The following is a 24,335-nucleotide window of genomic DNA, read 5'->3' on the forward strand; positions in this document are numbered from 1 at the left end:
AATCAGGATACCTGCTCGACAGAAACGTGACACCACCAGGTTTTGTGGCCGGCGTTCGTGCGTCTCCTCTCTCAGATTACTCCAACTTTCACTCTTCACCTTTTGCTTCCTTCAAGTGGCTTCCTTTTTTTAATCTTCCCTCCTTTCACCTGCTTTTCCTCAATCATTCCTTCTTTCTCTTCTTCCCTAACTTTCACTCTCTCCCCATCATCTCAGTCGTCCTCCCTCTCTCCCCTCTGCTCTCAGACAAACTCTTTGTTGGATGCAACCTGAGCCAAGCTCTCCTCTCCTGTTCCCAGGTTCTCTCTCTCTCTTTGTTTCTATGCCTCTCTATCCTTCAGAGGGCCACAGCAAAAAAAGCCCTTCCCTCTCTCTCTCCACCTCTCTCTCTCTCTCAGGGTGTCACCATTTCCTCTCCACCCTGATTGTCCCAGGCACTCTTTATCAATCTCACACACCAAAACACAAATACAATGCGCTTACTTACATCCACATACAATATGCACACATTTAGACAATATGCTGTATTAAATATACACCCTTCATGTGCCCGAACACACAACACTAAGAGACTTGTTTACATGTATACACTAGCTGGTGTAAGAATACATGCATGGCTACAAACACATAAACAAACACACTTGGAAACACTTGTTCTCACGATCCTTTCCCAGTCGTAGCAAAACACCCACGCTAAACCCACCCTGCAGCTTCCTGTGTTCCTGGGACAGCGCCATCTCTGCTCTCCTGGTGAGGCAACCCCACCCATACACACACAAACACACACACACGACCATCACTTTGAGAGAGGACACAGCAATCTCCTCTTCTGACAGCTTTTTTATCCAGGAAGGACACACCTTCAGTGGGTTTCACACTCACTCAGCTCACCAAGATCATATTTGACTTCAAAATAAAAGGGCTTTCAGTCCAGTTGCATCCAGTTAATATCAGTGTGGGCTCGATTTAAGAATATTTCCCAGATATCTGAAATGAATTATCACTTGTGGAACTGGGACAGTCTGTAACAGGGTCTTCCAAATGTTTTGTGTCCAAGTAAACAAATCCAAATATGACCCAAAGTTACAACCGGAAGGATTTTTTTTTTATTAGGGCCCTGTCACAAGCCACAGTCCGTTTGGCTAGTCCGAATCAGAGCAAAATGTATACTTTTGGTTTGTTTACTATTTCGTCTGGTTCAGTTTCACAGTCCACAAATTATAGCTGACCGATGTATTTTTTGAAGGGCGTGTACGAAGGAACGGATTGATCTTTTTTTGTCTTGAGAGCTGCCACTTCTATGCAGGGAATCACAGACTTTGATATATTGTCTTCTTAAGTTTTTTCACTTTGACTCGGCACTGATGTACTGTGCAAATCCCTTCTACCACAGTTTATCTCAAATGACTATCCAACACTATCACTATTTCTCTGGACTTTATTTAGCTTATTCTATATGTTCTCTTTGGCCCAGATGTCAAGCAAACATTATAGAGTTCTGCAGAAGTCCAGGTCAGTCCTCTCCCACTCATGTTAACCTGTCGTTTACCTGTGTCCATCTCAACAAATTCCCGCACAGGCAGACTGCATTTAGGTCCGAGACCACCTCTTGCAAGCGGTTTTTGGTCCAGTTGTTTTAGTCTGCACCAGAGTATGATTACTGTGTTCATAACTGCCCAAACCGCACCAGAGTTAGATTAAAACAGGCTAAATATTGGCTTGTGAAAGTGCCCTAAACAGCAAGTACTTATTCACTTTGCTCTACTACTTTGCATTAACTTATTTCCAGGTGCAAACACTTGGACACGTTAGAAACTGTAGGGGGTGAGTGGAAGACTGAACTTGCTCAATAACTGTCCATGAGTAAGCGTATTTAATCCATGCTTGTTAAAGTTGGAGTCCCTGGCTAACAGTGAAAGACAGCAGAAGCGTTGAACAGCTGTCAGCTTCTGATGTGTTTGCCCAGTTAACCTCCTCTGCAAATATGAATGTCCAGGCTTTAGATTATAAATAGCAAATCAAGAAATATGACTGACTCAATGAGTAATAATTGAATTCTTAAATATCAAACCGTTTCAAATAAGGGCCGAGCTGGTCAGAGCTGGGCAGCAGCACAAATGTACATCTTTAGTAAGAGACACTGCCTCTTCTCTATGAAACCAAGACACATAATTAATAATCATGATAATAATTTGCAAAAATCCAAAACAAACAAAAGATATTTGCTATAATCATGCAGCCCTCAGCCCTACCTGCAACATGCTGTGCAATCTTCAACAATAGTAAAGAGCTATTTTGTCTCAGAGACAGGCCCTCAGGAGCTGTTTGATAAGGAACCACCAAGGAAACCATACTTCTAAGAGTACTCATCAAAAAGGGAGCGCTTGAAAAGTTGTAGCCAGGGGCTAGATGGGGATCTGGTGGCATTGACAACAACAATCTCAGCTATCACAGAGCAACTTCGACTCTAACTTCAGCAGTTAAACAATTTTGTCTCACAGTTTTTCTCTGTTTTCCAACTGGTATTTGACACTGAAATAAAGAGGCCAACAGACAATTAAACAGGCTCATTTAGGAGCAACTTCCATTATGACTAACAGGATCATTTAGTGGGTGGTTGGAGAGTGTGTGGAGGTCTTAAGAAAGGAGCATAACTTTTGATTTACAAGTCACTGCCACAGGAAACTGGGCGTCTACCGCAAAGGAATGACTGACAGCTGAATGTGTTTGTAGAAGGATTAGAGGTGGGAGATTGACTCCGACACAAAGCCCTTGTCCACTCTATTGCAAAAAAAAATGAAGTCATAATAAATTTAGGCACAAGTTATACCGGGTATGGAAATACCAACATTGTTTTAAGATTAACAAGTGATAAAATGAAGTAATAAAACACAGCAAAAGTTGCACAGAAGAAGACAAATCACCAAGGGCCATCTAAATGGCATTTACAACCAATCTAAATATATGTTCAGAGTTAAAAGTTAAGAATTATTTGGAATTAACAGAAGATAAAAATGTTATAAAAAAAAAAGAAAGAAAGAAAGGCCAACTGTCTGAGAGCTACAGACAAGTTCCAAGCTCTAGTATTACAGGTTGTGCTTACAATGCTGGTTAGTATTGTGTGTATGAGTGTGTGTGTGAGAATAAAAAGAGCCTGGTTTCCGTTGAACACAACCCTCATTGTAATCAATATCTGACTACCACGATTAGACCACCAAGGTTTCTCAGGGAAGAGGATCAGTGTTGCTCACGCTCTGATTCTGGACCTTGACAGACTCCAGAGGAAAGCTGCCCAGGATGAGGAAACATGCCACTTGGGTGTCAGTAAGATATGTTGCTGAGTTTTTTTCTCTCCCTGTCAAGGATAACACCCAAAAATAAGACAAGGTTAAGGGTAGAGCCCCAGCATGCTGCATTGTGTTCTTAATGTACTTGCCTATTCAGAAGTCACCTACGATATGTGCTGCATGTGATGTTATGAAATCCAGTTTTTATAGATCCAACAACACGTACTGACATTACATACATACAAATAATGTTTGTTTTAATATGCATTTATGCATTCTGACTAGAGATTGACCAGTATATCAATCAATATCCGCTTACTGCAGTTGTCGTATGTCGGTCGATAAGTAACAAGAAATAGAAATGCAAAAATGCACAAGATATGTTTGAGTTATTTTAGAAACAGTGTTGCTCTTAACAGAGTGGCCTTCATTTTTCAACTGATAAATGTCCTGCTAAGTACAGGTCTTAGTCACAATTCTTAACAATAAATAGGTAAATAATTAGATCCTTATCAAAAACGTCTGATTACAGTAATGTGTTTATTTTAAAAATTTACTTTAAGCTGCTGTGTTGTTACACGCCAAAAAAAATGGTGCAGTATTAAGCCTCAAGAATCCAGTATCGGGACGGGCTATCGTACACGTCATTTCACTTCAGCTTATTTCATCATGCGGTCATTTTCAAGTAAAATCCTCTTTATCTCCAAGATTTAAGCTAAGAAAAAATGGTATTTAACATGACTAACAGGGCTTTGAAAAGCTCTCACTGCACCAAGGGTAGTTGAATTATCCCTAGATGCTAATGACGCATAGAATCCCTCAAATGAATATGAAAAGTGAAAATCCCCAGAGCTGGAATTACAAGAGTTTTACATAACAGTTCAAAGTGTTGTTGTTTTTTTACATGTGCGTCACTGTTGCCCTAAACCGGATGTCTGGAAAACAACACATTTTTAAACATGTGAATTACTACCATTCAAGTTGTAGGGCGATCTCCACCGCGTGTCTGTTTACAGACCGTAAAACATGAGCATACCAGTCGACCCAGAGACGGCTGGGAACAGCGCACGCAACAACCAACCTGTTCAGACGAACACTGAGCCATACAGGACCGAGCTGCCAAAGCACTGAGGTAGCTGCTCTAATTACAAAACAGTCAAACCTCCTCAGAGACTCATTTTCCCATTAGCCCCCCAAACAGGAAGAGGAAGGGGGAGTAGCCTGTGTTTTATTACGATAGTCCAGATAACAGCAGAGCCCTTGTTTATGTGTTTCTCACCTCTTTAATCACAGCCAAGAGGAAGACAAATCCCTGCAATGCCACAGGTAGAAGCTAAGAGACAGAATTATGAAACTTCCAAAGTATAGAGGGTCATATTGTCTAGACTGGAATAAAACCAGCAGGTGTGATTTTTATTTTCCCTTTCGTATGTTTTCCTCAAACTACTACTGTATACATGTTGTCTTCAGTGGACGATTCATCCGCCCCTTTGGGTCAGTTAGTAATGGTCAATTTAATGTTTGCAACTGCATTGCCTCTCTTTTGGGCCAATAAGGGCAGTTGTTTTCTGTCCCTGTTGTTTGAGATACAATTATAAACCTGTCGCACAAACTACCAAACAGTTTAACAATCATACAATCTTTGAAATATCATCCACTACAACCAAAAAATTAATCATTGCCGCATTAAAACTTAAAAAAAATATGGATAAGCTTCACAAACGGTGCCATTCATTACTGAGCTTGTATAATAGATTGCATTTTATTACACACAGTTGCTTGATGTCATTATCAAATTACATTTTTCTCATTTGATTTCGGTAGCTTTGATTTATCTTACGTAAATTAAGATTTGGCAACTAAAACTCTCCATTAAAACAACTTGTGAAAGTCAATAGTTTTCACAGTCTATTGTTGCTTTGTAGAAAAGTGACACTGCACCCTGTTGGATCTATGACATCCCTTAAAAAGCCTTTAAAAGACATGGCTGTCAACCAGTGCAGATGAACTGATTAGAGTCCATTAAGCTACAAATAGAGGGAAATTAGAGGAGAGTGAGGAATGCAGGATCGTACAACCAAAAACATTACCAAGACGGAGTGAGCACAGAAGCTTTTGCTCTAACAGGATAATCAATTGTTATTCTAGCCGTGATTGTATGGTGGAAAAAAAGGCCTGCAAAGAATGTGGTTGTGTAATTATCCAACACTTGTAAAAAGCCAGAGAAGGCTCATTGGCAGCCATTAGTGACGCCATGAGATAAGAAAACCCATTCCAGCCCAACTCAGACTTCTTGGTCTGTTCGGTCATGCTGTGATCTAAATAATACCCAGCTCCCCTTACACTTGTAAACCATCATCATGTTTAACATGCTTTGTCTGACATTACTATTCATAGGGACTCAAAAGCTAATGAACGCAATCTGGACTTCATCTATCAGTGTTAACGAAATAAAACATCACTTATTTTCATTGTTGATTAATCTGTTGGTTATTTTTCTCAATTAATCGATTAGTTGTTTGGTCGATAAAATGTCAGAAAATGGAGAATAATTTAATTCAGTGTTTTCCCAAAGCCCAAGATGACGTCCTCAAATGTCTTGTTTTGTCCACAACTCAAAGATATTCAGTTTACTTTCATAGAGGGGTAAAGAAACCAGAAAATATTCCCATTTAAGAAGCTGGAATCAGAGAATTTATATTTTTTTTTCTTAAAAAAATGACTTAAACCGATTAATTGATGACAACTAATTGATTAATTATTGCAGCTCTAAAAACATCCTGTCAGTATATAGTAGTTTAATTTCTCTAATCACACTGACGTGGCCTGTAATTGATATAAATGTTAAAGCCAGATTTTTAAAATTGGAGGTAGGATGAGCAACAAATAGTAGCTTTAAAAAACAAGTTGAAAAGTGAATTTTTAGAGGACAAAAATCTCAGTATGTGGCCAAGTAACCATTTAGAGATCAGTGCTGATACACAGACCTATCAAGCCCTCACAGATTTCTCCAATTTTATATACTAAATATGAAGTTTTATTCTCGATTTATAATTTTTGTGTTAACGAGATTATCCCATGTTTTTACATGAACAGTCTTTGAGGCAGCGGTTAGGAATGCAATTAAGAGCAAGTTAGGCAGGAAAAGAGAGACGGAAGTATGTTTGGCGGGAGCTCCAATGCGATCAACTTTCCGTGTGCCTCTGTTTACGTGCCGGTCCTGGTCTTGAAAGGTCACTTCATCCAGATCAAGGTCTTAGGTTGTCATGAAAGGGCTCCACTGTATTGCACTGTACTCTACTCTGAAACGTATCAGTGTTCAGGTCTACTGAAATTCACAGGCTCTCATTCAAAGCAGGAGACAAACTTTTGATATTTAAATAAAAACACTGAACACCTGGTACTGTATAATGTGAAGTCTGTCTAAGCCACAGTGTATTTCTGCATTATTTTTCACATCCTTGGCACTCAGTCAATCCAGTGTAGCATAAAATAATAGATATTTATCACTAAGACTAAAAGTAAAAGGCGAACTGACAGAATTTCACACCCAAAAACTATGGCTGTCATCGTTAATGAGATAATTACGCGTTAACGCAAAATCGTTTTAGCGCCCACTAATTTCTTTAACGCTAATGCTAATGCAATCGATTTTCGTAGGTTGTAACCAGCTCAATTTTAAAGCTAGACTGAAGATACCGGTATCATATGAAACTAAAAAACCTAAGGAATCCATTGGTACCAACCATGTCATACTATCTTGTTGCTAAGGAGATTAAGTGAAGCTCTGAAGTAAATTCTGGTAACCTTTAGGTCACCCTTCTGCTTTGGGAAGTTGCACAAGTATCAACACGATAATCTCAAGTTACAAGTACAGTACAGCAGTACAGTAATACAGTACAGCCCCGATGCAATGTCATGTATAATGTTTGGTATGTTATTCAATGATTATAGTACGTTTTTAACATTAGACAGCACTGAATAAGAAAGCATCTCTGAAAGAGGGAAACAGATGCTGATAAAGAAAGAGGAGGAAAAGACGCAGATCTAAAGAAATGTGACGAGGAAGGAAAAGCAAGAGATAGCATGAGAAAAAAGATCCAAGAGGATCAAAGGAGTGTCTTAAGTTTTGGTGGAAATGCTGTCAGGTTGTGCTGTGAGGGTAGAGGACTCACCAGGCCAGCTATGGGTGTTGGAAGTCTGTTAATTTTCTTCACCAGGCCGGGTTTAATAGAGCTCAGCAACCTAACAAAAGACACACAAAAGAAGAAGACATCACAAGCTGAATTTTACTGAAAAAGCACAGTCATGCCTTTAAAGCATGTCTTCATGACAAGTCGTGATAAATATTTCAAATGATGCACCGCAAAGTGAATTTAAACCCAGCTCACATAGAGTGAAATAACTGCATGCAAAAGAGATAAAGTGTGTGAAACAGTGTATGTTGTGTCTTCAGAAAAAAAGAGGGGGAACAAAAGGGGAGAAACACATTTTTGAGGGTCCCACAGTGGCATCTGGAAGTTTTATAACGACACAGATCCTAAATCAGAGTGGAGAATCGTTGCTTCGTCTTCTTCCACCCACTGGGGAGCCGTTAAATAGTTCCAGTACACTTCATATCACAGTGAACTACTACACATGTGCAGAGGTCTGTCCTCCTTCTGTCACACACACAATATTTTTTAGAAAGTTACAGTATATTCCTGCAACCTCCAACAGCTCGTCTGTCAGTCATGAACAAGCCACAGTTTCAGAGCTCCCCTCTCTTCCTCTCTCTCTCTGTCTCTGTCTCCAGTTTCATCTTTTGTGTGTGTTTTCATCAGAGGAAGCACTGTAATGATTCTGCCCGGTAAAGGAACAACCAACCGTTGGATACTCTTACAGTGTTAGATATCAGCGGCGCTGTGATGTTGCTGAACGCATTCCAGCAGGTATTTTGTGATGAACTGCTGTAATGTAGCTTTTTGAGTGAACTCTCTTTCCCTCATCCTGCCTCATCTACTTCAGCATCAGTGAGAAACCTCCTGCTGTACTGTATAGTTCCCAGAATAACTTTAAAACAACTCCAAGGGAAGGGTGTTCTCAGTGCTACATACAGTATGTGTAGGTGGGGGAGAGTGGGCAACAGTGTAGACGATATTTCCACTCTTGAAAGACTGCCTGGAATGAGAATAATATTGCAGTCTGCTTTCTTTTATTGATTATTTTCCCCCCAAAAAATGTAAACCCAGTGGATTTCTCAGTTTCAATCATCTCTTCGAAGATGGATCTTTGTTTACAAAAATGTTTGGGACAAAATAAGTACCAACAATCCCATTGCTACCTGTGATTGAAATACTTCAAAACATAAAATCAGATTTCTTTGCCCACATTTTGTGTCCACTGCAGACTGTCACAGTTCAAACTTGTCAAAGATTTAAGTGGGAGTGGGAATGAGTACAAGAGTGAGAGTGCTTTCCTGGATTTCAAAACCCAGACACAATCAAAACAAACACAGTACGAGCACCGTAAATACATCATCTTATGAGTATGTTCAGGCACAAACACATTTCCTGACGCCTTGTTTATCAGGAAAAAGAGGAAGAGGTCTTAGTGTGTTTTTCTTGTGGAAGTAGTGAGTGATTCAAAACAAGCTTCACACAGGAAGTCAAATCTGCTCTCTCCTCTGCTGCTTGCATACCATTTATGTGTTTTACTTTAGCATTATAACAAGGGGATGTAAGGCTGATGATTAAATCACACACTCCAAAACCCAAAGATATTACATTTTCAGTCATATAAAACAAAAAAAAGCAGCATATCTTCACATTGGAGGAACATTTTTGCTTGATAAATGTCTTAAATTATGAATTAGTTATCAAAATAGTTGCCAATTAATTTTTTGGATGATTGTCTAATCGATTAAACGACTAATTGTTTCACCACTAGTTGGTGATTGTGACTATGATGGCTCGGATGATAATTCACATGACTTTTCACATCTGCCTGAGATAGATTTGTTAATTTTGTTGTTAATATTAAAACTACTAATTGTGTGAATCACACATTTACAAGTAATATTATGGCCTGATTCTCAGGGCCTGGAGTTCTACCTCTAGATGCTCCATGGTATTCCAGAAATTCCCAAACCAGTGGGGCCACTTTTAAATTGGATATGATGTCTGTATTCACAATAAAGAGGGTGTAAACATAGGGGTTGTGTAACTGAACTTTGACAGAAAGGAATGTGGAAGAAGCGTCTGTGTGTGTTTTCAGTCTCAGTTTAGCACTTTGCCTCATTATGAATGGGCAGACAAGAGTTCACAGTTCACACTGGAGGACAATTTAACAGAACGGCCCGTCTCTCTGATCACTGGACCACAGTGTTGGAACAAATCAGAGCACTTATGAAAAAAAACAAAAACCTGATGTTCTTCCTACTAATCCTGAATCACATGTGGTTATTCTAGGTTAACATAATAGTCTTTTAACTTCTTATAAACTGTCAGGGCATTATAAGGCTAAAACAAACAAATGCAGGAGGAAGGCAGCGCGCAAAACTATATAAATTATAAAACTATACATTTAATAAAAAGAAGAATGCAAGAAGAAAATGTGTGAGTGCTCTCTCTTGACCTATTTATGAAAGTTATGATTCTGACCCTTGCACTCTTACTCTCAGGACTGGAGCTTTCTTTACTGTTGCACCCATTTTAAATCACCACGAAACACAATATCATCTCAGAGCCAACAAATAAAACACAAAGAGTCAAATTAAAAGAACCTAAATTTCACTCAGACAGTGGGAAGAAAACATTGTTTTCTTCAGGAAGAGAATAAGAGCAACAAAGATAAAAGCCGACGAGACAGCTAGTGGACAATTTAATTCACTTGACAGTCATAAAAATGAAAATATAGTCAGAACTTACTCGCATAGCAATATCCCGTTCTCCAAACCTCCTCTGAAGTCCTTGTCACCAAAGCATCGTCCTGTCACAGCCTACAGAGAGAACAAAGGGAGCGAGTCAGCAAAATATAACAATAACAATAAAAAAACAGAACATCAAATAATCAGGTCAGTGTCTGAATCTGAAGTCTAGCCACACAAGCTCCACTTGGAAACCAAGAAACAAGCCCCACGAACCTTTATCAACACTCCTTTCACGTCTTTACTTCACGGTAAATCCTGGGAATGGTATGGAGCGGTGCACAAAGAGCTGCCGGCCGTATATCAACTCCCTCTCTAGTTAACAGCGCGAAACACTAACAAGCTTGACATAAGCCGCAATCATCCCGACCAAATGGCTCTGGCAGGCTAATATGTTGTGACAGGGGATTTATTGGGTAATGGTTACTCAGACCCTCTGAGGAGGAGAAGCTGCATGTTTGCATGTATTTGCATGACGACAGTGCATCATCAGGCATGTGTGCTTTTGTATTGCAATACATATAAATGCTTCTTATTAGTTGCAAGACAATTTAAGTGCACAAAACCCCCACAGCAGAAAGCCTGTGCAGGTTCAAAAAATGTGTCACGGTTCAGTCGCAGCAAAGTTTATGAAACAACTTGAACCCAAATTGCTGTTTTCTGCTCCTGGTGTTCAACCTTCAGCTGAAGTTCACCTTTATTTATGTGAGTGAACAGGACATCTCATTAATGCACATAAACACACACATCTCAAGTGCAAACGTAAACAGCAACAGCAAAATATTTGTCTCCCACTCTAGAATATCTGCCATAACAGGACTTTTAGCACCAGGCCTACTTAAAATCCATTTATTCTAACAAACACTGGCAGGGATTTAGCCATTAAAAAGGGATGGGGGGGACCCCCGTTGGACTGCTGCTTTGGAAGCCAAAACAATTACAAGATTAAATTTCCTGAGAGTTTCTTTTACATTTATTTGCACAGCTGTGGAAAAAAAAGTGTGGAGATGTGGAGTGTCTGGGTCGACTGTGTGTTTCTGTCAGCTTCTTGGCCCGTCGCGAAGCCTGGACCTGTTACAAAAGAAATGGACTGCTGTGTGTCAGCGAGTAGGACGCGACAGTAGGCCTCATTCTGCTGCTGGGGGGGGGGACACAGTGAATCGAGTTTGGTCGCTCAGGACTTGGCCAGAAGGAGAAGTAGATAAAGATAGACAAACAGAGAAAAGAAAGTAGAACAGATTTTCCCTATATGCTGACATTTAGCTATTCATTGCCACTATTCCCTACTGTGCCAGCACTTGTGAACAGGACATTGTGTGCCTGGTGTTGACAGCACAAAAGTGAATGAGTGACGCCTGAGTGTGAGGCCTAAAAGGCTGCCGCACAGTACAAACATATGGTCCACAAAACCCATATTCTATGATTACAGTTCATGGACCTGCTCTGGAGGAAGACATAACATTATTTGATGAATTAAACATCTGGCTAAGTAGCACATTTAAATGGCAAAGAGGAGACTGCTACAGGTAAAGCTTACCAACACCTCTAAAGCTCACTAATTAACATGTTGTATCTAGTTTGTTTAATGCGTAGGAAATTGTAATTGTAACAACGCAAGAAGATTTCACGCCAAAGCGTTCCAGTGTCACGTTTTGCCTCGCAGAGATGTGAATATTACATGCCTGTATTAACGTACAGTACCAGCAGGGGGCAACAAAGCCACTCACTTAGGATTAGGCAAGAAAACCACTTAGTTCATGGATGTATAAAGAGAACTGGATACAGTGTTGGGAGCCTGCTCCCATTCATTCCTATGAGAGTTGCTCAGTGGCGCATGAATCCAAAATGAGATAAAGTACCCGTATCTTCCGGCTACCTTCCGCATCCATTGGGCCCATGGAGCAGGCACAGTAGCGTTTCCTTTAACTCCGCCTCCTAGCCCTCGCTCCAGCCTCAGTCTGGGGCTCATTCACATGAATGGAGGAAGGGAAATAACTCTGGATTCTGCTATTAGTGCATTTTACAACTTTTAGGACATAATGATATAAATAAGGGCTTTTCAAGTGTTCATACAGGGAAGTTGATTTACGTAAAAAAAAAAAATATCCGCTGAGTTACAGACGTCTCTTTCCCAATGTAAGTCTATGGGGAAAAGTCTTTTTGGGCCCAACGGCATCACATGATGGACACGAAAGTTGTAGTACCACCGTTTGGCCACTATGAGATTTTGCTTCAAAGCCTGGTGCTCTTCCGGGGGGCTTGACTTAGTTAGGTTAATGGAAAACGTCATGATTGGGCTTAAAATAAGTACGGAAACTCAGTTAAACAAGTACAGAAACAACGTAACGTCAGTACGGAAAACACGTGACAAATGTCACTAACCTAACTTGCAAAACAAAACACGGGTCTCAAACACGGGTCTCCCACTTGAAAGTCCTGTGTTTGTTGTGCCCATCCACCTCCCAACCCACCCAACTGGTCTTTCTCACTTTATATACTACATAACTAGCTCTGAAGTTAGATTTCCGTCACTACAAAAGACATGACAAACGTCACTACGAAACACTACACCTTCATGCAGGCGTGTAATATTCACGTCTCGGACATATCCAGGGCTAGATATTCCTCCATTTCCAGTCTTCACGCTAAGCTTCATATTTACTACAACAGAGAGTGGTATCAATATTCTCCGACAGCAAATTACAGTATTTTCCGAAATGTCAAAATATTGTTTTAAACATCTCTGGGCTAGTAGAGGTGGTGTAACCATAGGACGTTTAACAGACTAGTTAACAGTGACAGCCTAATGTTGCTGGACTGCATTTTCTCAGTTAACAGCAGTAGGATTCATGGTAATTATCTTCCTACGCTCGTACCTCTTCCACTGGGCTTCAGGCTAAAGTTACTTGGCTAGAAAAACTTCTTTGGCTCGGCCCACTGAGGTTAAATTTAATCAATGATATTACCTCTTTCTCCAGATCTGCCACCGAGAAATGTTAAAAAATTGTGAAGCAAAAAGTTCAATCTCTAGACTACAGCAGACTGAGGATAATATATGCCAGGTCTTCATTGTAAATGTATAGCAATCCAAGAGTCAGTATAGAATAGCTTTCCCCTGGTTTTACTCATAAGAGAGTACAATTTCATGGTCTGATCTCAGTAAAGATTCAGTGGCCTAGATACTTTTATATCTGCAGCTTAAAAAATCTGCAGCTGAGCAGATGACCTTGATTTAGGAGCTCCTCAATAAATGTGTCACATGAATGTTAGCGCTGTGCTTGCTTAAGATGGCTAAACCTTTCACTGCTTTGACATTTAGTGTTGGCAGTCCGTCACCACACAGCAAACATGGTCAGCTTATGCTTTCTTGCAGAAAAGGAAACTGGTTGCTGCTGCAGAGGTTGAACCTGTGTGCTTTGAGTAACAGATCAGTCTCTAATAACTAGGTCAGCTCTTCACTAACCTTGTCTATGAGTACGAGCGCACGGGGAGATTACAATGTCACACCACCTTCACACAGAGAGATTACAGTGTCACCACCTTTAGAAAGGTTTCACTACAGTTTGAGGACAGATTGCAGGAAAAGAGGCAAGGACAGACAGAAACTTGCTATTACTATTTTTAAAGTGAAAAACTTCTGGAAAAATGTACGTATGCGGATAAATTAGGCTACAGGTGGTATTGTACAAGTTCCTAATTGAAAACACAGAAACTGCTCATACTCATAATTTAATAAGAGGAAGAAAAAAATGAGGCACATTAAAAATCTATGCATGTATTTCAAATTTTTTTTTTTTTCCATATTCAATAAATCCCAAAAATAATTTAATGAGCCTCTGGTGGTATGCAAACCTCCACCGGTGTCTTAAAGGTTAGGTCAATTAATATCGGGTCCTTTGGGGTTCATGCACATTAACATAAATTACATATTACTTCTGGCTGTGACAAGAAAACGGCAGGGATTCCGTTTTTCTCATCATCTAGCTGCTCAGTTTGGCAGTGACTGCTAAGGACCTTGATTCATGTACATCTGTTGCTCCCATAAGTGTCATCCTGAGCTGAAGTGCCCATGAAACTCCTGACTGACCAGAGGGAACGCTTAGCATGAGACAACACACAGTTGGGACATATAATACAGAATCAACACATTTTTCTTTTAGCAAATGCTGTGTGGAAGGGTAACACGCCACCAGAGCAGCACTAACTGTTACCTTTATCGTCAGGAGGCTGATTGGCTGGTCGGCTCGCAAGAGAGTATTACCTTCCTGACTAATAAAACACCTCCTGAGTTACAGCAGGAAGCTCCCGCTACAGTAACATTATAAAAGTTGAGGTGGCATTTTCCTTTCGCATGCAATGGAGTGTTGTTTATTAGGTTAAGGGCATGGTGTGTAGAATACACCATAAAATTAAGTGGTCATAAAGAACTGAATCAGAAACCCCATCAGCATCAGATCTGGTAAAGGAACTAATAAAATAGCCACAGAGGACCACCCAGGCTAATATGATCGCATCTGAAAATATTCAAATAGGAACATTAGGATAAGGACATGTCTAATATGAACATAATATGATAACTGTGATCCCGTTAGAGGAATTTAAATAAAACACAAAGAAAGCAAACTTGTGCTGTAGCCCACAATACATTTCATGGGCAGATATAGTGTTGTTAGTGGCATTGAAGAGTAAAGGGCCGTCGGTGAGCGTCTTTCAGCCTAGTTTTTGCGGTGTCCTGCACCGTTGGCTCTAGTCTGCCTGTGTCGGAGGCTTTTCGAAGCCAGTCAGTGGGAGAAATCGCTCTGATTGGTGGTTCAACTTAAACGTGCACAAGATGAGAAACGGAAGTGAGGAAAGCAAGCCAACGAGTAAAGTCAAGAGGGCAAACACAGAAGGCGCTTTTCATTTATCATCTTCATCTCATCTGATTGTTCCAAGTACACACATATTTTCACAACAACATGGCCATCTGGAATGAAGGTTAGTGGTGAGTGAGAGTGATGTGAGAATGGTCGGCCAACGCTGCTTTATTTCATGTATGTATCATAACAACGGCTTTTATATCCGCTGTCCTAGGTCTTCCAGTTTCCCTTTGTTAAATAGTGAATACAGACTACCACCGCCTGCTGGTAGGAAGAGTTATTTCCTCTTATGCAGGTGCATAATGTACGTGGTAGTTGGCCGTCGGCTGTAGTCTTTGCGGTGTGTTCAAGTGCAACTTTTTGGCAAAGACACAGGCAACGTGATGCGACGCAACAGTCGGCCTTCTTCACTGCTAGTTCTCGTTTGGTGTGTCTGGGCCTTAAGGACCACATAGCATCTTACCGGGCCAAAGTGAGATTTGTAGGTACATTTACATGCTGTTTAATGTGCTGTAGCTGAACAACTAATAGCAATATAGCCTACAAACCAATATTAACAGTTCACTTTTCCCTGGTGAAAAAGCAAAGGTATAGGGCAAGAAATGTGTTCATGTTTGCAAGTTAGATAAGAAGGAAACTTTGGCAGGACAGTCTGTCTGGCTCAGTGTGACCGTCTGCTCTGCCAATGACAGAACGCTGATGTTACCGCTTTATGCAAGATTTGATTGGCTGCATCGAAATAAGGTCTCCTTCTACGTAGACATCTATGCAAAACTAAGGGGACGTCATCATGAAACCCCAAAATATAAATTTCTCCCTTTTGGTTTTCTGATTTTTTTAATCAAAGGAGAACACAGGTCAAGTGATTTACAGATTCTGTACCAGACAAAAAATGCAATTTAATTTCAGTTGGACTATAAATTAAATCAAAGGATGCATCCTAAAAACGCTGGAAACGTCTGGTTCCAAACTGTTTTCAAACCACCGCAGGCTCATATGAAGGGAGCCAGGGACTCAATTAAAAAGAGGAATGTGTCGCCTTTGTTGCTTTCAGTGGAACGTCGCCCGTATTGTTTCACAAACAATGAAACGATGCCGGTTGGCTTTTTTCCCCCTTCTATTCACTTCCTTCCCTTTGGAAACCCGTCATGTCCAGACCGAAGTCATTCTAATTCTCATGGTTTCACGTCCAAAGCGGTCATCACTATCACTTCGGTTTCCAAAAAGAAAGGATGTCTACAGTATGTTGGTTTAGAAATGCATGAATGAACATCAAACTTTGCTTTTGCCAAATCCTGTTTCCCTGAGGGAGCAGGAGTGTGTGAATCTCTTTTTTTGCTTTGATGAATTATAAAATAGAAAAACCCAATGAGCATTAAAACTCCCAGGAGACATTGCTTTCATGTTCTGAGAGATAAAACATCTATGTGATGAGAGGAGACTCCTCTACAGTCAAATCATGTCTGGCAGTGGACCACAACTCAAAGACAATTTATTGAAATAACATCGCCAAGGAAAATATAATGTTTAGAACAGAAAACAGATGAAAAATTGGTACTGCATATTCAAGTCAACACAAAATCCAAATCAAGAGCTTTCCCTCAAACTGCGATCAAGTTCACAACTGTCAGTCAGTACTTTTACAGTATATCTCCCTGTCTAAACTGGCTTACTGTAAACCCTCCACCCTGGGGGCCATCCAATGAAAACAGATCTATTGCATTGCAGCAGTAATCTCAGAGGCCCTACACTGGACGGCTACCTGTCTCAAACTAACGACCAATAATTCAAGAGGCAGGTTGCTTTTGGTGACTTGGGGAAGTAAAACACCACTTTACTTCAGGGCCCTGAGGCGAAGTGCGATCAGCCTGTTAAAGAGTTGACAGCAGTTAGCCTGAGGGCTGGTGAACAAAAAGACATGTGCTCCCAACGCACACGCCTGCTTTACAGTCACACGCCGGCTTTGTAGACAAAAGCATTCTCCTTTACAGGATGTCGTTGTCTTAAGTGTGTTGCATAATCCTGACTGAATCCAACACTATGCGTTCAAGATCAAGAACACTTGTAAACACGTCTTCTGGCCTTCAGCCATTAATCTCGTTAATTCAGTTTGGCAAGAGAGCTTAATCTGTAAATGCTTCTGGTTCACAGTACAAAAACAACAACCTGACCATTCAGTAATACAAACAATATGACCTGAGCAGGGGGGGGGGACAGGAACAATACAGCTGATGCATGATTTGTGTAGTCATCTTCAAGTAAGAGACAGGACAATAAAACTACTCAATTTGTTCCATTATTGCAGATCCTAAATCATCTGTTTCCATGACAAAACAAAACACTGCTCTGGCCCTGAAACACTGAGTCAATCACCAACTTTTTATCATCATAAAATAAGATTTGAATCTTGTCTTTGGCTTCAGGAGGAATAGAATTTGATGAAAAAAAAAGGTCTAAAAGACAAACAACTGTATCAAAATTGGGAACATCTGACTTTTTAGCCTCTGGCTGGGGGTTCCCTCAAGGCATGGAGCTTCAACAAGTTCAGCCAAAGGTCAGGAGTGGTATCTGCCTGTGGCCGGTCAATCATCCGGACCTTTTTATAAGCTGCCACCACTGTCACCACCACAGGGATCCCCTATTGTGACTATACCGTCTCTGTGCGTTGGTGAATGGACTGAAGGGGGGGTTGGAGGGGATGATCTGAGACAGTACTTAAACTACTTTGTGTCTTATGTTTCATAGTAGTACATACAATAAAAAATTGAGTGCACATAAAGTGTAATTCAACCTTTCTCCATAAAATAGATTTAGTGTTCGCATTGAGGCAACAGGTTGGCTTAAAGAGCAAAGATACCAGGGACGTTTCAATCACGTCCATGGCCACATAAAATAAAAAGTTGGTTAATCTGTTAGTCGATCTACATAAAATTATTTGACAACAGCTTCTAAAATATGAGGATTTCCTGCTTTTGTCTAATTATGTCGCTCTTTGAGTTATCTTTGGGTTGCTGGTTGTGCAAAACAATCTATTTGAAGACGTCACCTTGTGCTCTGGGAAATTTTAACAAACATTTTTTAACTTTTTTTTTAATTTTACAGGCCAAAGGTTCAATTAAAGACAAACATATTAATAAGTGTAGCCCTATGTAAGATATATGTTCCATCTCGCTGAAGTGGCCCTGAGCATAACACAAGAGGTGTGTTTACCTACTTGGGGTGAACAGAAAATCAAGCATTATCTGGAATAATAATATGCAATGTCCCACTGCATGTTGCATTAAAGACGAGCTACAAAATATAATAAAGACAGCATGTATCAGTATGGATGTGCAACACTTTTTGCTGTACAAAAATGAGATACAACACGCTGTTACAAACTCTCCCTTTCAGAGAGTATAGACGGAGGTGCTTCAGGCATCTGGGGCCAATGTGGGCCTGGAAAACTGAATAGCTTGTGTATCTTTTTCCTCGTTGCCAACTTTTAGCATGCATCATGAGGTTTCCCTGAGCTGGCAGAGGTTTGGGAAGATTTGGGCTAATATTGGATCATGCTTCTAAAGCCTGCATGGTAGATCACCGCTAAATCACCACAATCAGTTGCAGATCCGACCATTCACCATGTCAGACTGATCCGGAGACACTGACGCCAGCAGATACAGTCGACTATATAGTGTAGTAAAGATCACACGAGCACATTCACACAGTCTAGAGCCAAATGCAAGTGAACTCTGACTCGTGATATTTTATTAACTGACACAAACACAAAGATTTATGGTCCCTTAGTGGGGCCACTCATACAAAAAGCATTCGCTCACCCACGCGCCTACAAACACATCAGCGTAGACAACTGATGTCAGCGTGTGTTTACAGGAGACTGACTACAAACACCCCACTTTTTCTTTTTTGGCGGGAGTTGAGACAGACTGCTCTGAGGAAGCAGATGAAGCTTTTAATCAATTGAGCCGAGCTGGAGCCGCTGCGGAGCCGCTGCCCAGGCCGGAGACAATGAACAACAGAGTATTATGAAACAGGGATCATCACAGGTAATGACGGTTAATAGAGTATAATTGGCCTGGTATTATACAGTGGAATCAGCACTGGACCGCAGCAGTCCAATCCCAGAGTCAGACCGCGGCTTCTGAGGGGAATATTTTACAGACTGATTTGATGACAGCAGACTCTTTAGGCTCAATCTGTTATGATAGATGACCATGTTTCATAGACTAAAACTTGTAATGGCTAACATCTTGAGAGACCACCCCGAAGAACAAGTTTAATGACCTCTGTCGGAATAAAGGACCAGACATGAATTCAGAGAGCTACAAAACTATCACATCATTTTCTAAAAGGAAGACGACATAAGCAAAATTATACGTGGGACGGCATGTTATGCAAGACCTCTGTGCTGCGTTACCACAAGTTTACCATTCACATGTGCCAACCCCACGCTGCAGGCAGCAGCAATGAATCCTGTTGATTTGTAGTCATGGAGCGCACAATAAAAGGGAAAGGAAGACATAAATAAGTGTGCTGTTCAAGAGTGCAGTGAGCCAGATCAGTTAAACAGAAATTCATGCGACTATAAAATCTAACATTGTCTGTAGAAACAACAACACTACCAGATAACCAGAGTTTGTCAGAGTTTACACTGTAAACAAGTTTGACAACAGTTTACAGTGTACTGAAATCTCTGTTCTAGCGCATTCTGAAGAATGTGAGGAGGGATACGGCTCGGCTCCTTATCTCCTCCTTATTTTCTTGTATCCGAAACATAAACAAACACACACTTTCTACTGTTTCTTTCTCATTGTAGGCAGAAAAACACAAATGTTCCCAAGCACATGGAGGATCCTGTGAGAGTCATCTGGCGTGGGAAACCTTACACAACCCCTGATTACTCATGTATTGCTCCTACTCGGCAAGACAAACTGGTTTCATCTGATCAGAAGATACATTGTATTTACATGTGAGACTGTAGCGGTCAGCTGACACTCACTGGGAGCAGTTTACTGCATTCAATTATTATGAAAGGCAGTGTAATCAAAGCAGCCAGACCTGCCGGACCGAACGCCACCGAAAGTGCACTCGACCGCCCCAGGAGGAGAGGGAGGGGAGCCGGGATGGTAGCTAAGTTAGCCCAGCTGGGACCCGGTGCCTGCTCCTGGCTGGTGTCCGGTCGCGGGAGGATGGGATGGTACTCTGGACTTTTGAGCCCACATCTTTGCTGAGAGACCTGGCTGCATCGTGGCATCCCAGTGACGGACGGAGCGTGGGACCCTCAGGTTACAGGACAAGTTCAATGACAACTAAACCATCCTACAGGCTATATAAGAGACATCAGAAAATAGACTGAATTCTAAATGCCACAAGCATCCTTTGAAATATCCCTTTATATTTTATAATCATATTTTAAAATATTGAGATTCTGATTAAAGCTCATTGTCGATCAAGTTTATTTGAAAGCTAGCATGTTGGCTCTCCAATGTTTAGTTTAACCAAAGCAAGAAGACGAATTACTTCTGCAGAACAGAAGTGGTCCAAACAACATTTAAATACAACTTCAATGCAAAGAACTCATCAGCAAACTCACTTTAATGACACAAACATTTGAAATAATAAAAACAATCCTGGGTAGACGCATGCTAAATTAGAAACCGTAAAATAACAACACCCCAGGGACTACTGATCTGTCAGCTGCAGCAGCCTGCAGGAACACATTTCCCCAGAGCGGAGCTGTTTTCGATGTCACACCTTCGTCTCTGGAGACGGGCCCACTGTCTGTCAACAGATGAGCTCTGAATGAATGTCCGTCTGCTGTTTGTGTTCACACTGTAAATCAGGAGACCACCTGGAAGTTTGGTCCATATGTGGCTGAATTCTCTAAACTTAAACATGTCATCTATGGTTACACTTGTAAAGGTAATGTTAAATGTAGTTAATAATTGATGTGTTATTATGATGGCGTTTTCCCCATGGCACAATAAATTATTCAGATTTGATATCCACCAGTACACCTGTATCAGATGATGTGTTCCCTTTGAGCTGTTCTGTCTTGTGTTGCTTTGAAACGTACATATCAAAGTGCTGACTATCAGAGATTATTTAAAGGTGACAGATGCAGCTTATTACCATGCAGCCTTAATATTTTAAACTAGGGCTGTCAAAGTTAATGCGATAATAATGTGTTAACACCACTCATTTCTTTAACGCATTAACGCAACTTTCAATTTTTAGGTTGTACTAGCTTGTCGTGAAGGAGGTTAAATAATGCTTACGCTAAATTTTGGCGAGGAAAAACTGGCAAAGCCATTTTCAAAGGGGTCCTTTGACCTCTGACCTCAAGATATGTGAATGTAAATGGGTTCTATGGGTACCCACGAGTCTCCCCTTTACAGATATGCCCACTTTATGATAATCACATGCAGTCTGGGGCAAGTCATAGTCAAGTCAGCACACTGACAGACTTACAGCTGTTGTTGCCTGTTGGACTTGAGTTTGCCATGTTATGATTTGAGCATATTTTGTATGCTAAATGCAGTACCTGTGAGGGTTTCTGGACAATATTTGTCATTGTTTTGTGTTGTTAACTGATTTCTAATAATACATTTATACATATACTTGCATAAAGCAAGAATATTTGCCCACTCCCATGTTGATAAGAGTATTAAATACTTGACAAATCTCCCTTTAAGGTACATTTTGAACAGATTAAAAAAAAAAAGTGTGATTAATTTGCGATTAATCGCAATCAACTATGGAACATCATGCGATTCAATATTTTAATTGATTGACAACCCTATTTTAAACCTAACCAAGTGAATTAATTCAAGGATTTAGTTTTAAGCTAACATTACTGAAATATCAGAGTTACAATATGGTTCTCTCTGACATGCGTCTGTGTTGCATAAACTCAATTAAGCCAACCAGGCTATATATATATATATATATTTCTTTTCAGTGAATAGCTCTCGCTCAAAGCCAAAACACCACATGAGGCCTGGTAGCCTTAAAGATGACAGCTGCCTTAATGTTGTATCCTTTACTGTACATGAGTGCTGCCTGTGTCTTTAATGCTGTTAGTCCCCACTGCTGATACAATCCATGTCCTGTTCTTGAGAAATTGATACTGATGCTGGCATAACACTGATCAAGATAACATCTAGGTTTTAAATGCAGTTCAATACCAACCACTTCTTCTTATCAACCCCTGCAGTCAGTCACCTGCTCATGATTACAAGGAAATGTGCACACCATGAACAAAAGTTACACACACACACGCAGAAGCTGTCATATTCAACTAAACTTTCTGTGACAGTAATTCCCAAAGACAAGTGAGGAACTTGGAGTGCGAGAAAGTTTTCCAGACTTTTTTGTATCTCTCTTCAACAGAGCAATGAATCAAACACTTCTCCAGAAAGAAGGGAGACATGTGACACATCAGTGTTAACACTGCTTCAATGAGACAAATGTTCAGAGGGTCAAATCACTGCTACCTTTGATCCTTTGTCTCTTTTGGTCCTTTTCAGTAAAGTAGTATCTCCTAACAAACAAGACACTGCTAATTTGCTGCATGACACGTCATCCAAGTATGTTGTGAATCACCTTTAAAAAGGTGCATTCTTACTCTTTCCAGCATCAATCAAGCTTTAAATACACAGTGTCAATGGATGTCAAGGACGGTAAAACACATGACGTCAATTGATAACCATGCGAGCAGTACGGTCAAAAACAAAAATCTTCTCTTCAGCAAAGTAAACTTTTCTAGAAACTTTCTTTGTCCAATGTCACAGTCCATGAAAAGATACAAGTGTAACATTCAACTTTTGCTATATTACCAGCCAACAACATTCTTAAAGTGAGTAGCATTTTATTACTACCGCCTTAAAAGTCAAATTGAGACGGGTATTAAAAATATTGGCAGCCTCTACAAACATCTACATTTCATTTGGGCACCAGTGCTCACCAGGCAAAATAAGGTTCTTCTGGTGCAAAAGGAGTAAAAAGCTTTCAATGAATGCCATCAAATGTGAATCAAGTTTTAATACATCTAAGCTGACACTCTGCACTCAACTACAATTCAATTCCAAACACAGAAGAAAATCTAACAAGTTTATTAATTTAATAAATCTGAAGAGAAATGACTGCAAGTGAAGCAATGCCAAGTTACAAGATCATTAAAAATGTAGAGTGATGTTTTTAATGTCGGGGGACTATTTGCAAATGACTGAATTCCAATACCAGTAAATTATGTAATTTGACATATAAAATATGTATCCAAAATCATCCAAATATTTGACAATTGACAATTTGACAATAACACCATTAAACTGCAGACGTGGTTATGTGAGGAAAACACTGTAAAAGGAGGAATATAAACTAAAATAGTTTATATCCATAAGATGTTGCCAAAATTATTCCAAAAATTCAATCTTAACCCACAGCATGAGAAGTTTCTTTACAACTGTGTCTATCACATTGTCGCAGTGATTATTACTCAATGAGGCTAAAACTGTTTAGCAAGTGTGCCACACACTCCCACACCGCAGCCATTCACATACCAGACTGTGCCATTTCTACTCAGGCTTGCCCAGGATTGTTGCATATTCAGCTGTGGATAAGACCGGTTTGGGCTGCCAGAAGCACCGATGTAGTGCAGACAATCTCTAAAAGTTACAAAATGAAGTGTAGTTTGCTAACAAAAACCAGCCTTAGACTATGACCATGTAACATACAGTGCCTCTTTGCATTCAAACCATACACCTGGTATTCAGAGGAAACTGCGTGCTTCCAAACTTGTTTTCCTAAAAGCTTCAACAGTCGGAATTCTGCCTCCCGTTCCCCTCGTCTCTCGATAAGCCCCTCTGATTAAACAAGCCACATTTCCTGCGACTAAAATGGCCTAGCCCTAAGCTAAATGTTAGTATTCCAGCCAGTCCGTCCCATTTCCACCCTGATTAGATGATGGAACAATGTTTGGGTTGTGGATTAACCCCGCTCCTGGCCCCCATTGGCGCTACTCACTTCCACCCCCATTCCCTCCCACGTTTTTCTCCCCCATTCTCTTCCAGGTTTGGCGAGGCCTCGAGCCCATGTGAGGGAAAAGGAAGGAGTATTTGGCATGGGGATGGCTTGGCAGTTGGGGATAAAGGAGAGGGAAGGGAACCTGTGCTAAAAAGGACGAAGGAAACTCTTTCTAGGGTCACATAATATTAATAATAATAATATTAAATAAGGGGTGGGGTGAGTGGCAGGTTGAAGTTGATTACTTTGTCCTGTTTT

The 24,335-nt window shown here is 40.5% G+C and overlaps 1 protein-coding gene across 8 annotated transcripts in view; it reads right to left on the bottom strand.

Annotated features, from left to right (window-relative positions):
- Positions 1-24,335, bottom strand: part of LOC119494197 (LIM and calponin homology domains-containing protein 1-like) — a 95,657-nt gene that overhangs the window by 51,254 nt on the left and 20,068 nt on the right. For 7 of the 8 annotated variants that reach the window (XM_037779906.1, XM_037779901.1, XM_037779905.1 and 4 more), the window contains exons 2-3: positions 10,196-10,266; positions 7,463-7,532 (exon numbers count right to left, since the gene is read on the bottom strand). In XM_037779906.1, the coding sequence (XP_037635834.1) occupies positions 7,463-7,532; positions 10,196-10,266 (141 nt within the window). Of the gene's footprint in view, positions 1-11; positions 489-7,462; positions 7,533-10,195; positions 10,267-24,335 lie in introns of those variants that run through there. The other variant, XM_037779907.1, reaches the window with a different exon arrangement.

This window comes from Sebastes umbrosus, chromosome 9 (genome assembly GCF_015220745.1).
Source record: "Sebastes umbrosus isolate fSebUmb1 chromosome 9, fSebUmb1.pri, whole genome shotgun sequence".
Classification (NCBI taxonomy): Eukaryota; Metazoa; Chordata; class Actinopteri; order Perciformes; family Sebastidae; genus Sebastes; species Sebastes umbrosus.